The sequence below is a fragment of the Eurosta solidaginis genome, chromosome 1 (genome assembly GCF_040869045.1).
Source record: "Eurosta solidaginis isolate ZX-2024a chromosome 1, ASM4086904v1, whole genome shotgun sequence".
Lineage (NCBI taxonomy): Eukaryota > Metazoa > Arthropoda > Insecta > Diptera > Tephritidae > Eurosta > Eurosta solidaginis.
In genome coordinates this window covers 284636763-284657507 of record NC_090319.1, presented here as the reverse complement: position 1 = coordinate 284657507, position 20745 = coordinate 284636763, and the positions used below count along the sequence as shown (strand labels likewise).

The 20745-nt window shown below is 35.6% G+C and overlaps 1 protein-coding gene across 10 annotated transcripts in view; it reads right to left on the bottom strand.

The window, feature by feature from the left end:
• Positions 1–1964: 1964 nt before the first annotated feature.
• The window catches only part of LOC137237408 (phosphoribosyl pyrophosphate synthase-associated protein 2), a 60472-nt gene continuing 41691 nt past the window's right edge, over positions 1965–20745 (bottom strand). For 5 of the 10 annotated variants that reach the window (XM_067761005.1, XM_067760999.1, XM_067761007.1 and 2 more), the window contains 8 exons: positions 17771–18007; positions 17543–17699; positions 15357–15488; positions 12709–12872; positions 3861–3920; positions 3387–3513; positions 3118–3264; positions 1965–3042 (listed from right to left, as the gene is read on the bottom strand). In XM_067761005.1, the coding sequence (XP_067617106.1) occupies positions 2884–3042; positions 3118–3264; positions 3387–3513; positions 3861–3920; positions 12709–12872; positions 15357–15488; positions 17543–17699; positions 17771–17967 (1143 nt within the window). In that variant the 5' untranslated portion in view covers positions 17968–18007 and the 3' untranslated portion in view covers positions 1965–2883. The remainder of the gene's footprint in view (positions 3043–3117; positions 3265–3386; positions 3514–3860; positions 3921–12708; positions 12873–15356; positions 15489–17542; positions 17700–17770; positions 18008–20745) is intronic. The other 5 variants (XM_067761000.1, XM_067761002.1, XM_067761003.1 and 2 more) reach the window with 5 other exon arrangements.

Here is a 20745-nt window from a genome sequence, read left to right as displayed (position 1 = left end):
CTTAGCATCGGCTTAGAGATGATAGTATCCCTTAGTGTTGCTAATATTCGTCACAATATGGTTGAGAGGACCAAGACAATACAAATGATCTTGCGAGTAATACACGTAGTTGAGAACCCGATAGCAATACATTTAATAAGGAGAAAAATTCCGATAGATGACGCCCGGGGAGAGATTATTAGAAATTCATTACCAAAAGGGGGAAGCGCGCGATCAAGCTTCAAAGAACTTCCCATAGAGCTATAAACTGCAAACCTCACACATATTTCAGAGGCCCGAGGCAATGCAACGAAAGGAAAAAAATGCCGCTAGGTGGCAAACAGGTCGAAATAATAACAAAGTTGTATGCTACATTTGGAATCTTTCACTCGATTTGTATTTAACTTTCTGGAAAGCTTTCTGTATTTTTAAAAGCATACAGAGGCCAAATCGAAGGAAGGGCGCACAGAAAAAGTATTGAAAAATCTTACGGAAAGGGGAGATAGTTTAATCAATGTTTAAGAGATCATTTACCTACAAACATGAAATAAAATGGTTTTACTCACTTTCTTTATGTTAATGGAGTTAAGCACAGCAGAAAAAGTGTCCTTGAACAAACACAATGTTGATGAATTTGGATTAAGAAATTTAAACAATAGCTATTGTTAAGAGCTTATCAGAAACAGAGCTAATAAGGTAGCGCGCAATTGCCGAACTAAGGTGAGCAGCTACTTAAATTCCAACTAAATTTGAAACTTTACAGTAAAGAAGACATTGAACGTTTGTAAATTGCGCACTAAAAATAAATAAATGTAAGGCGCGATAACCTCCGAAGAGATCTCAAGGCCGAGCTTCTCTTGCAATTTGCGTCGTGCTCCTCTTGATTTTCCTACAAATTGGCCGGACGGGACCTACATGTTTTTTGTCGACTCCGAACGGCATCTGTGAGTTTTCACCAGGCATGCTTAACCAACGAACCGATATCATTTCGTTACGATAATTAACGAAAATAAACGAAACAAAGTCATTTCGTTTCGTTTATTAACGTTAAGAACGTCAAATTAACGAAATGATTTTGTTTCGTTTTCTGCCATATCAAAACGAAATCAAATTGTTTATGTTGATTATTAATTTCAAACTATGCTGGCAAAGCTGATTGATGGCGGAGTCATTACAGGTGAAAGCATTAGCCAAGCTGATTGCAACTTTTCTCATGAATTTTGACAGTACGAACATTTCTCAAAGTATTTTGACATTACCACCAACGAATTACACAAACAAATTACATGGAGTTTGTGTGTATGTCCGCTCGCTGTGACCACCTTACGGCTTCACCATGGCTATAGCATTGCCAGCACAATTCAAACATAAATATAACGTTTTTGTTAACATTTTTAACGTTAACGAAAGCTTTTTGTTTCGGTTAAAAACGAGATACAATTTATCTTGATAATTTCTTTATCGAGAATATTTCGAAGTGTTTCAACGGAAACGGTGGAAATTTTTTGATAAATGATTAGCTTAACGTTAAGGTGCATCCCTGGTTTTCACTGAGAGCTTTTCATGACAGAAATACACCCGGAGCGCTTGCCAACCACTGCCGAATTGAAGAACCTTATTTCTAAAATACCTTAATAGTTTTGTCTGAGAAACTGTTTACAATTTACAATACCTTTTGTTGAAATTTCATTTTAAAAATTGGAAGAGAAGCTCGGTCTAATCTTCGGAGGTTATCGCGCCTTACATTTATTTATTTTTAAGTTCGTATTGAGTTTTGTCTGTCACACCGCGTTTTTTCTTACTGGTCTTAGGACTGAAAATCTAAATTTAGGAAATGTTCCCCTAACGTCAGCTGCTCCAACCAAGAGGTTATTTAACCGAGATTAAACGTGATAAACTTGGTGCAAAATCTCTTTGGCTCATCTCAGGAGCCCTCGGGTGTTCAAAGGAACACATCTAAATAAAATTCTAAGAGTAGTTGCATGTGAGTAATTTCATTTTCTTCAGAGAAGTGCCTTTATTATTAAAATGGTATAGTTTTTACAGCTATCAGTGACAAGAAAATGATTTCCTATGCTCATTGATTTTAAAACGTATCGTCACTGCGCCAACAAAAATTATTACATGTTTCTTTTTTGAATATTACATTAATATTATTTACCATTCTCATTTCCTTGTTTGCCATTTTTGATATCTTCTTTCCTTAAGAACAACAAAACAAAAGAATGTGTGGTTGCAGAACACGTATTGAAAGACATACAACTGTTTTTTCTTGGCTCAGCGAGTTTTTTTTTTTTTTTGTAATACAATGTATTTTCTTAATTTATTTACACAGTTATTTAATTACATATATTGAATTTGCGAAAGAAATTTTACAATTGATAATTTGTATGTATGTACATTTACTTCCATTGCTCTGAAATATGCTAGTCCTACAATTTGGACGCTTTGCGTTTTTTTTTCTTTGTATTATTTACGTACAAATGCGCCTTCATTATATAGCGCTTGTATTTTTTTTTTTTACTTTTTAATAGTATAAAAAAGTAAATAAATTATTTTTTAAATAATATTTTAAGTTATGATAATAATTCAGCGCCTCTCTCACTGTTTGGCATTTAAAACGGTTGTGGTCATGTGCTCCTAGCACGATCAGCAGTTCTACCCTTAAGTGCAGCGTTCGTGAAAGAGAATGAGCCTGACAAAAATAAGATTAATGTAATAATGATATTTTTTTAGAATTCTTTTGAAAAGAATTTAAACAGTATTGGACGTTCTCTTTCAGAAACAAAACGTTTCTCAAAATTGGTATCATTACTGTTTTTGTGAACATAATTAATTGATAGAATATTTCCATAAAGAACCTATGTTGTATACAAATGAATTAATTATTAATAAGCGATTTATTTAATCCTCCAGCGTTACGTTACGGAAAAGATACGACATAGATTCTTTATTGTGTATGCGACGTATAGCTTCAGCTATTAAAATGGAGATATCAATCGTTTTAATTTTATGACATTGTAACTTCTGTATCTCATGTGGAATGGTATTGGTAACGACAACCTGTGGGAAGGAATACAACAAAAACATTTGAGTAGGAATAATTGGCCACATTATTTAGATTCCTTTTGTAATTACCTCATCAATTGGAGATTCTTCAATCAGTCTGGGCGCATCTGAGCTGAGTAAACCGTGTGTGGCCAATAAATAAATCTTGCCTGCACCATTCTCCTTTAGCAATGCAGCTGCAGCTACGAATGCCTGCACATCGTCGACTAAATCATCCTGCAAATATATTTTATGTGATAAAAAAAATTTGCATGTTAGAGGAGCTTTTGAGCCCAAATCAGCGTAACTAAAAAAAGGTACCAAACATTTTTTAAAAATAATTTTAAAAATCTACTTACCACCATAATTGCTATGCGTCCTTTGACATCACCAACAATTGTGAGTGGCGGCTTAACCTTGGGTGGATGCTCCGGCACGCCCACTGAAACGCTTATTGTGCGCGTTCGATTGTTAGTGCTGCTGCTGCTGTTAGGTGTGAAGTAGGAGTAGTTCATAAGATTCCGTCAGTTGTGTGGTGAATTGTGTTGCGTACGTGCGTTGTTGGTTGTGGTGAAGTTGTTATGTTTGAAATAATGTATTTTTTTGTATGAATTAGTGATGAACCAAATATTTTTTGTTTTTATTTATTAAATGCATTTGATGTTTTTTTTTATCATAACAATATTGTTTTGTTCACATAATAAATGAAAATGTAATGAAGTTGTTTTTTAGTTTAATGTGATGTGTTTAACGATGAAGAAACGTGATAATAAAAATACGTATGCAGCATTAAAGTATGTATTGTTTTTATTGAAAAGAAAACAAATACAAACCTAGGAGGAGAACAGGAGCACATTTCAACTGTATTTCCTATTATATCGCTATTGTATGTACTGATAAACAGATAGAGAATAAAATTTTGTTCGTTTTCGATATCGTTTTTTTTTTCGAAGAAAAGAAATTTTGCTTACATTCTATGCAAGAAATATTTAATAAACATGAAGAGATACTAAATTTACACAATTCGAATATCTAAACAAAAATCAAAAAACAATGTGCAATACTAATCAAAAATATTATAAGCAATTGGGGTAATTTAAGAAAAGTAAAAGTGTTCAGTAGTGTAAGTGTTACATACTGGGTGTTATGTATCTGACAGCACTATTTAATTGAGTTACGACAAAAGTAGTCACTTCATTGCCAAAATGATGTCTTACTTTAAGAGACCTTAGTTTAAGGCGTTACGCCACCTTTGAACTTTCGAAAAAAAATTTTTTTCTCTGAAATGCTACCTTATAGAATACACGAAGCATATTAATTTAGAACAATTCAATCGTCAAATGATTTTTTGATACTTGAAGCCATGCGCATCCAAGCGGTTGGAGTGGTGTTCGAAAACTTTAAACCATTTTTTTCGAAACGAGGCTTCGTTCAAATGATTACAGTGACTTAATATTTTCATTAAAAAATTCGGGAAATGTTTAATAAACACACTAATGTACACTAATTGAAGTTATTGCTATGAATTTGCTCAACATTCTTCGGTTTTCATTAAAAAAAAAAATTCCTAATATATGCATTGATTTTTGGTCGTGAAGGTGGCTTAACCCTTTAAGGTTCCTTTGATGATGCTCGATATTTGAAATATACGCGATTTTAATCCAATGCTTCAGAGTAGGTGTTGTACGAAGGGCAAAGATTCGTACTTTATACGTAGATCCCATCGATACATGATTTCCATCTTTCTTGTAGCGGAAGCTGTGTCCAGTGCTCTCCATCATCACCTCATCATCGCTAATTTGCCCTTATCCACCTTGACCTGTTTCTCAATAACTGACGCCAATTGGGAGCACCAAGGTAGATCAAGTCTTCTTCCAATTCAGTAGAGATCTCCACCTTTCTCTTCTTCCAATAGCATGACCTAGTCAGCGTAAGCTTTGACCTTTTATTCATTGCACTATGTCCATATCTGCGTAAACTCATACAGCTCATAATTATACTCGCCGTCCAAAATACGCACGGGACCATAAATATTCTAGAGAGCTGTTCTCTTAATTACTCCAAGGGATATCGTCTCTCGACACCGTCCATGATTCGAACTATACTTCAGAACAGGTGTCATAAGAGACTTATAGAGCAAGAGTTTTGTCGAGAAAGCACATATCTTCCTACTTAATTGAAAGTTGTACTTGCTGGCTCCGTTTTATTTCTAAGGTGACATTGTTTTGCTTGTTAATGCTGGTTACCAGATTGACAAAGTCCTTCACAGTCTCGAATGGAATTTATATACGTAACAGTGACGTGGCTGCCAAGGCGCGAATGCACGTTCTAGGTTGACAGTAAGTACTTTGTCTTGTCCTCTTGTGCGCTCTGGCAGACCAATAATCCCCACACCAAAATCTGTTTCACCATTATTTAAAGCAGCGAATTTACCACTATTTTCCCATGGCCCTCTAACATCAGTACAGCTTTCTAAGTCACGTCCTCTAAATTGGCCTAGCTGACAGCTTATAGTCAGGTACACGATGATATACTTAACACATCCGGGATTTTTTTGGGTTGACGGCGAGTCAGCAACATTTGAAGCTTCTGTTCTCATTGACCAGGTATCCCAGCTTAACATCACGCAGGGTTACAAAGGGTTCCCTCTGACAGCACCTCTCTCCAATTCCGCTGCGACAGTTCCCCCGATGAGCAGATGCTATCAGATTAGGTGGATTCGATTCCTGATTCGATGTCGAGGAAGACTTGGAACAATTCATTGTACAAAAAGCAAAGCGAATGACAACCTAATCTTGAGCCGGCGTTCTAGACTTGGCTGTACATTAGGCATGTTCAATCATCGTATTTTGAGGGATTGAAATATGATTAGCATCGGTGTGAAATATGTATAATAAAATCAAAAAAAGAAAGAAGTTATAATAACATTCATAATTCAAGCAAAAGGCCACGAAATAGCACATCCATAACTCAAACTAAAGGAAACATGAATCATTTTTCAAATAAACTTTAACGCCCAATTCATCGAACAAGTTTAACATAGCGCTATACAGCAAAATCAATTTTTTAACTGGGTTAACAAATTTTTACAATTTTCTTTTTTAAAGTTGGAGAAATAGCAAAACGGCAATTTCTTCCTTTTCGAAGCTAGTTAGTTGGGCTTTCGTGGTTTTAAATAAAAATTATCTTCATTTTATATTGAATTAAAGTACTACAAACATGCTACGCCTTCCTGGCATTTCTATGATAGAACTTTTTGGAACTGGAACTGGTTCGAAATTCAGATATTTAAAAAAATTAAGTTCTTATTTCGCATTTTGTTTAGTAAAATATTCTAAGTACGTTAGTCGAAAGCTCATAACTATGATTTGGAGGAAAACTTAGAAAACTGGAGAAATTGCTTTTTTGCTATTGGTATAGTCTAATGCAGAGCCGGACGTTGGAAAGAGCTTTGGGAGAAGGGTTTAGTACAATAACATACATATTTTCATACAAGCTTTTAGGATTAACAGCATTCAGAACGGTTGGAAACAAAAAAATTCAAAATGCACAATGCCGACAAAGGTGCAAAATTGTTCTATATATCGCACACCTAGATCAAAAGGGAGTTAACTCAAAAACCTTGAAGTTCGAATACCAACCGAACTGTATACTCCTTATAATAATACATTCAGCGAAATAATAATACATCAGCGAAAAAAGGCTTTGCAAGAAATAAAAATTGCATTGGCGCATATGAAGGACGCAGTCGTTGCGCTTTTTTGAGTTGATCGCTGTTTTCATCTAGGTGTTCGATATGAACTCAAAATCAACAAAATTGTAACGATAACAAATAAATAATTCGTAGTTATGTACATACATTTAAATATAGAAGTTGAAATGCACTTTCAAGAAGTATATGAAATAATTGTTTTGGTTTATTTATTAATTAAAAAGAAACAGAAAGAGATAAGTGATTACTGAAAGTTTTTTAGTATATGTACACATAAAATTCCATGTTAATTTTTTTCGTTCACACAAAGGAGCACCCATGATAAAAATTTAAAACATATATGGGACATAGAATATAACAGATAAAAAGTAATAATTTATTAAAAACGGTTTACAACAACACTATACGGCAAAATGAAGCTTTTTCAGCGTATTGGGAGCTTTTAGAAATTGGTTCATACATATAGGAAATGTTCCAGTTTTTCGAAGTATGCCTACAAAACATAGATTTTCTCTTTTGAACCTTTATTATCTTATGTCAAAAGGCAGATCTTCGAATATATAAAAGGCAATAAATTGCAATATCAGCTATACGAACTTTACGCACACATCATCATAGTCCAGCGAATTAAAACGCAGCGGCAACGCTGTTTAAAACTCCCTGGGTGTGACCGTCTGGCGCCAGTTGTCAGAGCTGAGAAACGACTGGCGTGCGTTGTTGGACGGCCATACCGGTTAAACGGTTAAGCGCCAATTAAGTATGTAAGGAAGACAAATTGCACAGCTACGCAAAATAAAAGTTGGTGGAGCTGGCAGTACGTTAGATGCTCTCTGGTCAAACCAAGATTTTTGTGTAGCTGTGTAATTTAACGCTTTTGATTTTTTCGAAGTTTGCCTTTGCATCCCTTGAAAGTGAAAAAAAAAGTGTAAACAATTCGAATAAGGATGAGATCACGTCCACATTTTTACTTTTTAAATTTTTTAAACACAATAAATAAACAAATATATAAAGATGGGTCCAACTACGAACTTAGAAAACCAATCTGTATGTTTTGAGTGCTAACTTAGAAAAACGGAGAAATTGCGTTTATATCTACAAAAAATTGGTTTGGTTCAATACCCAGCCGAGTTTTGTACAGAGTTAAAATGGCACAGTAATGTGAAATAGAAATAAAGGAATTTTTGATGGAAGGAAGCAGAATTTATTTTAGTTTAAAACAAGACTATCAAAAAAACAGATTTAAGCTAAGTTAAACTTTAAATTTGGACTAAAAAGCTGGAACTCAATTAACCATTAATAGTCTTTTTGTGTTTATTTAATTAGCTTTGCGGACGATTTCTTTTTCCTACTTTGCGTTACAGTGATATATTGCACCTTCTTCAGTGGTTCTAGTGTACATATTTTGTGAAATATACAGGAGTCCCTGAAGAAGACCCAACATAAGGCTAAAACGAGTAGGAGATTAAAAGGGAACCTGCTTTTTATCTTCAACCCAAAACAGACGTAAAGTTCAAAAAATATACACCAACAATAAAGTTCACTTATCGTTAATTAAGGTTGTTGTTGTTGTTGTAGCTATGCTCGCCCCACCTAATAGCCGCGACCGATCACAAATTGTCATCAATATCCTCTAACGGGAGTCCAAGGAAACTTGCAAACTTGCCGTTTCAACAGGGGTGGACCATAAGGGGTGTTAGAGGCGTTGGTTCCACATTACAATTGAAGAGATGGTTGGTGTCATGTGGGGACACATTGCAAGCGGGGCATACATTTTGTATGTCGGGGTTGATTCTGGATAGGTAAGAGTTTAACCTGTTACAGTATCCAGAACGAAGTTGAGCAAGAGTGACACGCGTTTCCCTGGGGAGTATGCGTTCCTCTTCCGCAAGTTTTGGATAATTTTCGTTAAGTACTGGATTCACCGGGCAATTCCCGGCATAAAGGTTCGACGCCTGTTTATGGAGTTCACCAAGGACCTGCTTGTGTTTTTTCACTTCATACGGCTGGGTTCTCAGGTGCCGTATTTCCTCAAAATGCTTACGGAGATGACTCCTTAAGCCCCTAGGCGGTGCTGGTTCATCAATCAGATGTCTGTTGGGATGCCCAGGCTTCTGGGTATTCAACAGGAACTGTTTGGTCAGCATCTCATTTCTCTCTCTGATGGGGAGTATTCTCGCCTCATTATGCAGATGTTGTTCTGGGGACATAAGAAGACAGACCGTGGCGATTCTGAGAGCAGTATTTTGGCAGGCCTTTAGTTTTTTCCAGTGGGTGATTTTTAAGCTTGGCGACCATATGGGTGACGCGTAGCACGTAATCGGCTGGCTAATTGCTTTGTATGTAGTCATGAGCGTTTCTTTATCTTTTCCCCAAGTATTGCCAGCGAGGGATTTGAGGATTTTGTTACGGCTCTGAATTCTCGGAACAATTGCGGCTGCGTGCTCACCAAAATGTAGATTCTGATCAAACGTCACACCCAAGATTTTGGGGTGTAGGACAGTCGGTAGCGTAGTGCCATCGACGTGGATGTTCAAAATGGTCGACATTTGGGGCGTCCATGTTGTAAATAAGGTCGCGGATGATTTAGTCGGTGATAATGCCAGGTTTCGCGAGGCGAAAAAACTGGAGAGATCAAGGAGGTAGCCGTTTATTTTATTGCATAGCGCATCGATCTTTGGGCCTGGGCCTGTGGCCATTATTGTGCAGTCATCGGCGTAGGAAACGGTTGTGTAGATATGTAGAAATTAAACAAAAGTGGGGATAGGACACCACCCTGAGGCACCCCCTGTTTTATTCTCCTTGGTTTTGATGTTTCGTTTCTAAATTGCACCGATGCCTGCCGACCACCCAGATAATTTGCGGTCCACCTTTTAAGACATGGGGGAAGGGTAGACCCTTCCAGGTCCTGCAGTAACGAGCCATGGTTGACCGTATCAAAAGCTTTTGATAGGTATAGCGCTACGAGTACTGTTCTATGGTGGGGGTATTGATTTAAACCGCAATTTATCTGGGTGCTAATGCCATTTAGCGCGGTGGTAGTGCTATGGAGTTTTCTGAAGCCATGCTGATGAGGGGCTAGCTGCAAATTTGCTTGGAAATAAGGGAGCAAAATGGCTTCAAGCGTCTTTGCCACTGGCGATAGGAGAGATATCGGACGATACGACTCACCTATGATAGCTGGTTTCCCAGGCTTTAGTAGCGGGACCACCTTGGCCATTTTCCATATCTCAGGTATGACAAAGGTGGAAAGAGACAGATTGAAGACATGCGCTAAATATTTGAACCCCTCTTTCCCTAGGTTTTTAAGCATCGGCATGGCTATGCCGTCTGGGCCCACTGCTTTGGATGGTTTAGCACGACCAATGGCGTCCTCAACCTCTTTAGCGATGATGGTGATTGGTGACGCGCTGAATTTGTGTTTATGTGCGCGTCTATTGGCTCACCGTCTATCTTTGTCGACCATAGGATGCATTATATATTGTCGGCAGAAAGCGCTCGCCATTTTTTCGCGTCCGACAGCACTTTGTCGCCAAAGGCGATGAAAACTTTGTCTTTGTGCTTAGTCGGATTCGATAGGGACTTTACGGTGGAACAAAGTTTACCCACATCGGTAGAGAGGTTACAACCTCTTAGGTGCTCCTCCCATTTCGCCCGCTTGTGTTCATCTACAAGCAATCTGATGCGTTGGTTTATATCCCTTATTTGGGGGTCGCCTGGGTCAAGCTGTCTTATAAGGTCACGTTCTCTCGCTAATTTTGCGGCCTCCGCCGGGAAGTGGGCCGGATTTCGGGAATTCTCCCGGCGGGAATGAAATGTGCCGAGGCGGATTTAATGACCTTACGGAAGGCACGCTCCCCTTGGCGGGCATCAGTCGGGATATGGAGGGCAGCTAGGCGGCTGTCTGTAAAGGATTTATATTCTTCCCACTTTCCTTTTTTGAAGTTTATGAAAGTGCGTTTTTCAGTGACGATGAAGTCGGCGTTACGCTCAAGCGAAATAAGTATGTGCAGGTGGTCGGATGCCAATGTTACCATCGGCTGCCAGTTGACGCAGTTTACGAGTTCTGCGCTTACGATTGAGATATCTGGCGAGCTGTGACAGCTTCCTACCATACGTGTGGGGGCGTCTCCGTTTATTGTGCAGAACGTCATTTCTTCTATTTGATCCGCCAACATCTCACCCCTACTGTCCGCCCGCAAGTTTGAATGCCATAGATCATGATGGGCATTGAAATCGCCTAAGATAATGCGATTGTTGCCAGTGAGTAAGGCCCTGATATTAGGGCGGTATCCACTGGGGCAACAGGTGGCAGGAGGGATGTAGATGTTGATGATTTCTAGGTTTGCATCGCCTGACCGGACAGATAGGCCTTGACGTTCTAAGACATTGTCCCTGCGGTCGATGCCAGGATCAAATATACAATATTGCACAGAGTGGTGCATAATAAACGCGAGACCGCCTCCATTTCCGCTCTCGCGGTCTTTCCTGTGGACGTTATACCCAGAGCAGGTCTTGCTGTGAGTTTAGTCTCTTGAATCGCAGCAATGCGGATGTTGTGCCGCTTCATGAAATCGACTATCTCCGTAATCTTCCCAGTTAGTCCATTACAGTTTAACTGCAGAATTCTGAAGTGCATAAGGGGAGACGTCGCCACTCTGGGGGTAAGTGACGGATGACTACGCCTGGGTTGGGGAAGGCCAGGACGCAATTGCTGTTGTGGCCCTAGGACTGGGCGTCCTTGGGCAAGCATTGGGGTACCCGGATGATTTGGGTTTGCGACCTGGCAACATGGCGCGATGAAACCCGTCGGGGGGTTGCCGTCGCGGAGACCAGAACATCTAGGGAAGTGGCACCACCCAAGGCAGGAGCTGCATTGGGCGGATGTCGCAAACATATATATTCTGTGCTGGCAAACGGAGGTAGGGACTAAGAGTCTGTTTCCCTGACCTACACGATTGCTGCCGGAAAAGAGGGGGGGGGGGGAGAATACGGGGGCAGGGGCTGTTGCTCAGCATTGCTTCCGACTCTACTACGAAGATTGTAGTTATGAGTGGTAGCAGCTGTTACTTGCAGCGGGTACTTGTTGTGGCTTGCTGAGCAGCGGGGCTGCTGGAAGGTAGTGGGGGGGGGGGGGGGGGGCGCTTAGACGTAGACTACGGGACGCCCTTGGGCGTGAACAGCAAGGAAACACAAAAGATTTATAAAAGTTACGTGGACGTCGGGTTTTGGGATCAAGCCCAGAACAACCTGTCCGATGCAACCATCCCTTGCACGAGACACACTGAACAGAGTATGACCGTCCTAAAAAGATTCTTTTCCGGCAGATGCAGCAAAACCATTTCTCAGGACCGGGGTCAGGAGACGGACCCGGATTGGATTCGATGCCTTCCCGGAGTAAGAGAATATGGAGCAGTCCTGCTGCAAGGAGCTGCTGGGAGGATGACAATTTGTGGGAGGGACGAAACAAATTAGACGGGGTCACACTGAAATGACAGTCCTTGGTCGGGAAAAATCCCGAGTCGCTCCGGTACATAGAACCGACTGCCTTGGGAAGGTCGTTAATTAAGGTCTATATTTTAAGCCCAAGTTTAAAATTCATCTCAACTTAATCTTGTTTCGTTTTAAAAGACTAAACTGACAAGCCTAAACTGGATTCACTTTAATTATGCTCTGAAAAACTCATATATAATTCGGCCGATTATTTTTACTATTTTATCTATTTTAAGCATAACGCTATCGCTGCAAATGCTTACACAATCTACTATGTAAAATACGTTTCTTAAAATGCGCCAATGAGTATGTAAAAAATTAAAACAATTTTCCATAAAAAATAAAAACATGTTATTAATTACAAATTTATATACACCAACGTAGATGAATACCAATACATATGTTGCAATACATTCAACCAAGCCGTGATAAGAAGAGTACAACAAAAAAATTTAAAACAAAACATGTCTTGCTCTTACCTTGGCGGCGGTGAATAACGTCCATCCACCTCATCACTTTCTGCTTCCTTTTGTTCACCGTGTATAACGGCAATGCCGAGACGCAAACGTTCAGCATATGATGTGGCCTTTTTGGCGCTGTTCGGATTGCGCGCCACAATAACTGAGTTACGATAATCGGGAATCTATGAATTTTGTGATAATGGAAATTAGTTGGGAATTGCAAATGATTTAAGGAAGCTGATGTGTATTTGAGTTTTTTTTTCAGAAGCAATGATACATTAAATTAAGGTATAGCACATACATAAATAAATACATATACATACATGTTTCTTCTTCGGTCAGAATTCTAAGCTCATTGATTTATCTTAAGCTGTGAATATGAAATGCAGCGCTGAAACTTTTTTGTCATAAAACTACCTCAATATGTACATATACACATGGCATTGTAATCACTAGAGATGAATGCAAAGCTTTTAATTTTACTGCATGGAAATGGATTTGTTGATTTTCTAAGCTGCTTCCGTTGGATTTCTCAAATGTTTGGCTTGAACAACAATCTAAGTTTTTCAAATTTATTTAGAGATACTCTTGTTAAAAAAGAGATACGTTTTAAACTTACACTGCTGATCGCGCCACAATGGCCGTTTTCAAAAAACTTTTGAATTTTGATTTACGAAACTTTCGAAATTTATAAATCAAAAGCTTATGAAAACCTTAAGTAAATTAAAAAATCCTTTAAATAGTATACTGCCTATATACACCAGAAGTATTTGTGCAAAATTATAATTTGAAAACTGCAGATAATTGAAAGTAAATATATAAGATAAAGGTATTCATTCTTCGAAAATTTTTAAAAAATAATTTTGAATAAATGAGTTAGGTTATAGTTATTTTGTGTTAAATTAAATCAACTTAGCTAAAATTTATTTTAAAAAATTACTTAACTAAAATTTTAGTTTTCGAATTTTCGAACAAAGCCTAATACCAGAGCTGCTTAATCCCTATACACTTTTAAAAATTTCATAGCACTCCCATACATATGTACTCACATATAAATTCGAATCTTATGAAACTGCCTGAATTTCATATGAAAGTGCAAAAAAAAAGCACTTCCATATTAAGCCAGGGCACTTCGGTATGATATTCAAATTTACACCAAAAAATTAAAAAAAAATATTGTATTGTAATTTAAAATATTATTAAAATATTATATCTAACAAGAATAAAAAAGCAATAAGTTTCATTTTACTGCTTTTAGATTTACAAGACATGAAGGCAATTCGCGTCTAATTTCGGGCTTTGAAAAAAATTATGTACCCGAGTCACATGGTAATTGCTCTCCATAGTCACTTAATATGGTCTATATTGATTAATTTTTGTTGTGTGCCAAATTAAAATATTTATTTAATTATAATAGACGTAAAACTCGCCCTTCATATTCCTCTGATTTTACTTTTTACACTTTACTGTCTTTTTCCTATGGAAAGCAGTATAAATGGATATTTTATAAAGATTTTTGAAAATTTCTCGTATTTCTTCGAAAACGTTTTGGAAATAAATTTGCAGTTTTCGTTACACAATTCATTAATTAATTAAATTAATCAATTCATTAATCAATCGTTTCTTTCTGCAGCCCGCACTTCATACATCTGTTGTTACAGACGAGGGTAATTTATAAGCATGAGACCCAATAAGGCAGTGTAACATTGGTATGCCTATCACGAGCCTTACGTATTCCCTCTTCAGAATATGAGGAATTCTGGGAGTCTAATATTGTAGAGAGAAGCTAGGTCTAAAATCTCTTCGGAGATTATAGCACCTTACATTTTTTTTTTTTTAATACCATAGAAAGTTTGCTGCCCGCGCTTCTAACCAAGCATTTAATGCACCAAATCAAAAATGTAAAAACTTAGAGGCATGACCGTGCTTAGTTAAGTTGTAAAGGGGAGCAATATATGTTCTGTTAAGCAATAAAAATTTAAATTTTTTTATTATACTTATTTTTTATTTCTATAGAACTAGAACTGCTCTCCCGAAGTCATCACCGCAGGAAAATTTGTTGCCTAGATTTACTCACTACGTATTCTATAAGAGTACTATAGCCTAGCTAAAGATGCTACTTTTTACTATTAAGTTGGGACTTATTCTAGTTTTCATTAAACAAAAGCAAGTTTTCGTTACCGGGCAATTTTCACTTAAAGAAGTCTTGAACTTCTATTGCACGAAAGCAATCATATATATTATTTCTAATTGCTGTTTTTTTGTACGGGTACCTTTTTCGCTCTTATTTGGAATCCAAATCTATAAATAAAGTTTTGGTTATAAAGATGGAGATTCGGGCTATTTGCGAGCTTTGTACAATTTTGGTCGTAGTGCTTTTATTTAGCAATATTTTTTATTAAAATAATTTGTTAAAAATAAACGATTGTGAGCACACAAAGAAATCTATTTGTTATCGCACTATTGTGAACATTTGCACTGCATTACCGGCAGTTGCTACCGTTTTTAATTGATTGATAGAACCGCTGATTTATGTTGATATTTGATAAGAGACTTTTATATTGGTTGCGCAAGATGGGCACGGGTCCGGCTCGTAACATTAAATCTTTTGGTATGAAAACAAGAATAATTCCCATTTTAAATTATTTAAGAAAAGTTGCACATACACTCTCCTGTATATATTGCAATAGAAATGGTGAAGCTCGCAAATTATCAACTGGTATATCGAAAAATCCTTGTATCTCTTTTTGATGCAAATCCATAGTGATAATATGCGTTAAGCCCGAAGTGCACAGCATCTAAAACAATATGCAAATATGATTTAATATTTGATAGATGTAATGAGAGGCCATTATGATCAACGATAGGGGAAAAAGTGTTGGAATGAAATGCTGAAAGACGATATTTGGTTGTTGATTTTCGTTCAGGTTTCCAAAATGACACTTGATGGGTGTCTTCTGGCTGATTAAAGATTAGGAAGAACCACTGGGTTAATTATTAAAGAGTTTTACTTTCGAAACATTCGATTGATAGAAATTCACTCAAAAATAACTCAACTTTAGGGTCGAAAGTAGTGTTTTAGCTATATTATTTTAATTTTAATTCTATTTTTCGAATAATAAAATATATGCAAAATCCGCCGTGGCCAAAGCTTTAAATAATTCACAATATAAACTTTGATTTTTTACTTATATTTTATGAAGTATAGAAATGGCTTATTTTATCAATCAACTTGAAACAAAATTTGCTTCAATTGGAATTCTTTGTTTTCAGGAATTCATTAACCAACTACTGCGATAGGCTGTTTTTACACAATGAAATGACAGCCCTTGGTCAGGAAATATCCCGAGTCGCTCCGGTACATAGAACCAGCTGCCTAGGGAATTCTTTGTATTTGGCTGCACTATTTTTGCATTCGCGCTGTTATTTGTGGAGCTAAATATGAATAATATAATAAACATAAAAGTCCCATAAGACAAATTTTCGAATAAAAGAATTTTATTATATTTTGTTGCTTCATCAGAAAATCTGACGTAGAGCCTAGTTCGAAAAAATATTTACTCAAATTCGTTATCAATAGCTCAATCCGAGATGGTTTATATTCGATTACATTTACAATGCTGTTTTCTTATAGTTAAAAATGCGAAATAGCTTAATTTCTTAAAGAATTCTTAAAGAATCGATTTCAGAATAGTTTCCATTTAATATTCATAAACAAAATCAATGTTCAATATTGTCTATTGTAAAACTTACTTCGAAAACATATTTTCGAATTCAGTATTTATATCTCGAACCGAAATTTTCCTCTAATGCATAAACTTGCAATTGAGAAGCTATAATTTTCAAATCGAATTTGATAATCTGCTTCAAATAGTACAAGTAAAAAACTTATATCTTCGGCTCAAACTTTAGAAGGCCACACAAATTCTACTCAGATAACAAACTTGCATAAAATTTATTTTCGAATTTTTTTTAAGTCGAATAAATTTTCGAATTTGCACTTTGATCACATTTTTTTCTTTTTTTTTTAACAAAGGTCAATTGAAAAATCCCGCATTTTTTTAGATTTCTTTGTTTGATTTCATTAACAACTATATTTTCGAAGATTTGAAAAGGCGAAAATCAGTTATTCAATTCATGTTAAAGCGGCTTTCGAATATAGTTACTATTTTATCTCAATAAATATTCGTTATTGACCATTATAATTTAATTTATTTTGAAAAAACACTTTGAAGAAATTGAGATCAAGACAATCGAAATCCGATTTAAAAGCAGTTCTCATTTCCTCAATTTACAAATTTCAATTTTAATTCGACTAGCCTTCAATGTAATTACACATTTTCGAACTGTAAAAGCTGTAACAGGTTTAATGTCTCGTCATGAAAAGTATAAAAAAAATCAGACAATTTCGAATGATTATGAACAACCTGAAAAGAAGAACAAAATTTCGAAATTTCTAACCCTCCATCGTCCGATAAATTTTTTTGAATTCATACAAAAGCATTTATATTATAAAATCCTACAGCTGGGAATTAAATAAAAAATGAGTTTCGACTATTTGGATCTAATACTTTTTTAGTGGGTATCACTTCACCTACAAATGTAAGGCGCTGGGAAGCTTCATGGATCTAACAAAAAAAGTTACCGCAAAGAAAATACGACCATCATGAATGATTGTTTCGTAAAGGAATGAGTGAAACTTTGTGATGGACAAGAACTATGAAATGTATCTTTTTAGAATGTAACTTGTAAATAAATTTTCAAATGAGCACTTTGTAATGTCCTGCTCTAGCAAAAATTAACATATTATTTTCCAACACTTTTCTCTTCATGGATATGTAGAAGTAGAGACCTTCGCCAACAATTTCGATACGATACAACCACGTTTACGCATTTTGCATTGTTTTGAATATGGCAGATATGGTATGACACCAACAATTGAGCGTGCCGATGATGTTTTACAAGCGTATGCCATTATAAGTAGCTCCATGATGTTATTATTTGCATCTCTAAAGATAGGAAGAAAACAAAAAATTGATAAAATTGTTTCAAAAACATAAAAATAAACTCATTTACGTACTTGGTGCCGGTTTGTATGATATAAATGTCCTTGCCACGCACCGAATCGCCAATTTCTACCATTGTCTCGCGATTTGTTTTATGAAATACAGAGCAACCGCCACTTTTTATACCCATACGTTCGGCCACTTTATTGGCCAAATCTGGATGTGAATTGCCATGGATTAGCACAATATCCGATGCAGATGATGTATCCATTTCGCTTCTGCAACGTTTTGGTGGACATACGCTGCCCAATCTGTTGTGAAAGAGAAAAATGTTGAAGTTGTTAGAATGTTGTTCTATTATAACAAATTTGCAACAGAGGGGGGTGGGCAAAAAGTAAACAAAGACGTAGTTTTTTTACATGGTGAATATCGATTATTTATTTACAATACACACATAGATGGGCACTTTACACTACAAGTAGTGATTCAGTGAAATGAAAAAAAAATAAATAAAATTAAAATATGTGTAGGTCACAGTGGGAATACAGTAATCGTACTTAAAATTCCGATTCACGTTGCAGCAATTGTCCTTAAAATAAAATAAAAGCTTCGAAATGTTCGAAAACTCGACAAGTCTTGAAAACTCGTTATAAACATTTAAGTTGCAGCAGCCTTAACTTAAACTAAGTAATCATTACTATAATTGTAATCAAGTATACACCTGCAGATAAAAAAGCAGCAACAATTAATAACAAATTTTATCAACTGCTCTCTTTTTTATTTTCGTTAATAGGCTGTATAGAATTGTATGTCGAGAACTGTATCAGGCAGCTTCGAAAACGTTTTTGAAAATATAACAAAATTCGAAGTATAAGAAAGGAATTGCAGTTTTTTACCTTTTTTTTTATTATGTAAGTTCATTTTGAATATTCGAAGTCTTAAAAATCTTAATGAAAATTTTAAATTTTTTATTCAGTAATAATTAAAACACGATTTAATCAAAATTAAGAGATTAAGTAATGATTATTATAATTACACTCACAGATACACCTATGATTAAAAGAAAAGCAGCCATATTATTTGCAATTTTTATGAGTTGTCTTTTCCCCTTCGTTAGCTTAAAAATCTTATTTTTTTATTGTATGACGAAAATTATATAATTGGAAAGTTCGAAGTTTCGAAAATGTTTTCGAAAAATTTCGAAAACTCTAGAAGTCTTTAAAAGTCGTTACAAATTGCTTTCGTTAATTTAGAAATATGGTTAGTTGTATCACTAAAATTAAAACAAACTTCGAAAACCTTTTCGAAAAAATTTGGAAGTCTTAAAAACCATAATATTTTAAAGTTTTTTTATTCAGAATTGAACAAAATACGATTACAGTTGCAGCAATCAAAACATTAAAAGAAATTAGGTAATGATTTGTAATAATTGTAATCAGAGATACACCTGTGAGTAAAAAAAAAGATTTATTGAATTGTTTAATGAAAACTATGTAAGTCGATTTCAACAACTTTTTCGAAAATATTTGTAATTTCGTAGTTTTAAAAAATTTTCATGAGTTTCCAAATTTTTATTTAGAATTATATAAAACATGATTTTAAATGCAAACATTGTAATTTAAGAATGTTTATTATTATTTTAAATACAATCACACTTGTAAATCACAGTTTTATTTAATGATATAATTAAGTTTCCCCTTTCATACAGGGCCTTTTGCTTCATTAAAGTAACATCTGTCAGCAGCCCCAAAAAAATTTCGTTTTTTACAAAAAATAGTTAAAATGGAAAGCAGCCGTTTCTTTCTTAACTATAAATACAATCAAAACAAAATGCATGTGCAACAACCCATAGATGTGGCATCTAACCAAATATGTGCCTATTTTCGAAAAAGCCATATTATCTTTTGCAGCAAATGCAGCGAAAATTAAATTTTGAAATATTTTCGTGTTTTTCTATTTTTCGTAAATTATTGAAAATAATTTATTTTTCATTGCCATTTGTTACATTGCCAATAAAAAACTTGACTTGACAGAAAACTTGACTAACTATTTCATTAAGCCTCTGTGTGAAATTGGCATTAATGTAGAAAACTTGACTAATCATTTCATTAAGCCTCTTGCGTGAAATTGGCATTACTCTCGTTAATTAAAAAAATTTATTGAATTCAACGAAAATGTTTTCGAAGAAATTCGGAAGTTTTCGTTGAAATTCATTTGTTCGAAAATTTGAAGTTTTTAGAAATCGTTATGCCATAGCGGAATGATACAAGGTGGCAGCATGGTGACATACCTACAAACATAAATAAAAATTCCATGTACTTTGTTTTTGTAAATTCGATGGACAAATGTCAAAATCGTACTGCGCCGGAAGTTGATACATCAAATCAAATAAAAAAAGTTTATAATCAGCTGTTCCATGCTGCCACCTTGTATCGTTGCGCCATGCGTTATGCAAAGTTCCAGATGTGTATTCAGCAGTGTAGTTTAGTTCATTTTACACTGAAAGATCTCAATTATTTTGGCCAATTTTTTCCAAGGGATATTTCAGAATTTCTTCAATATAAAATGTTTTATTTTACAGACTTTGTAGGGAGGAAAATCTAAGACACCGCTAAAAAAAATGGTAAAAACCAATGCGAATATGGAACCTCAAACTTGTTCTCTGTTAAGACTAAAATTAAAAGTTTCCTAAAATTCTTAATAAAAATGTAAATTTTTCCCGAAAACATCTTTGAAATTGATCTACAAACTGCAATGTCCATTCAAGTGTAATTTTTCACATTTTACTAGTAATTCATTAAATTTCAATATTAGCGTCGTATCGTTCGTATTGCTTATTTATGACAATACATATTTACGGCATACATATAGCACATTTACATATTTGTGAATGAAATGGTAGCTTAGTAGCGTTAGTTCAATGTTTGGTTCATAGAGCATAGCACACGCCAACTTATATCAGTTACAACAACTCAAAGCCAATACGAAATACTAGTGGTAGGTCAATATAACATAGAAACGACTATGCAAAACAATACTACCAACATAC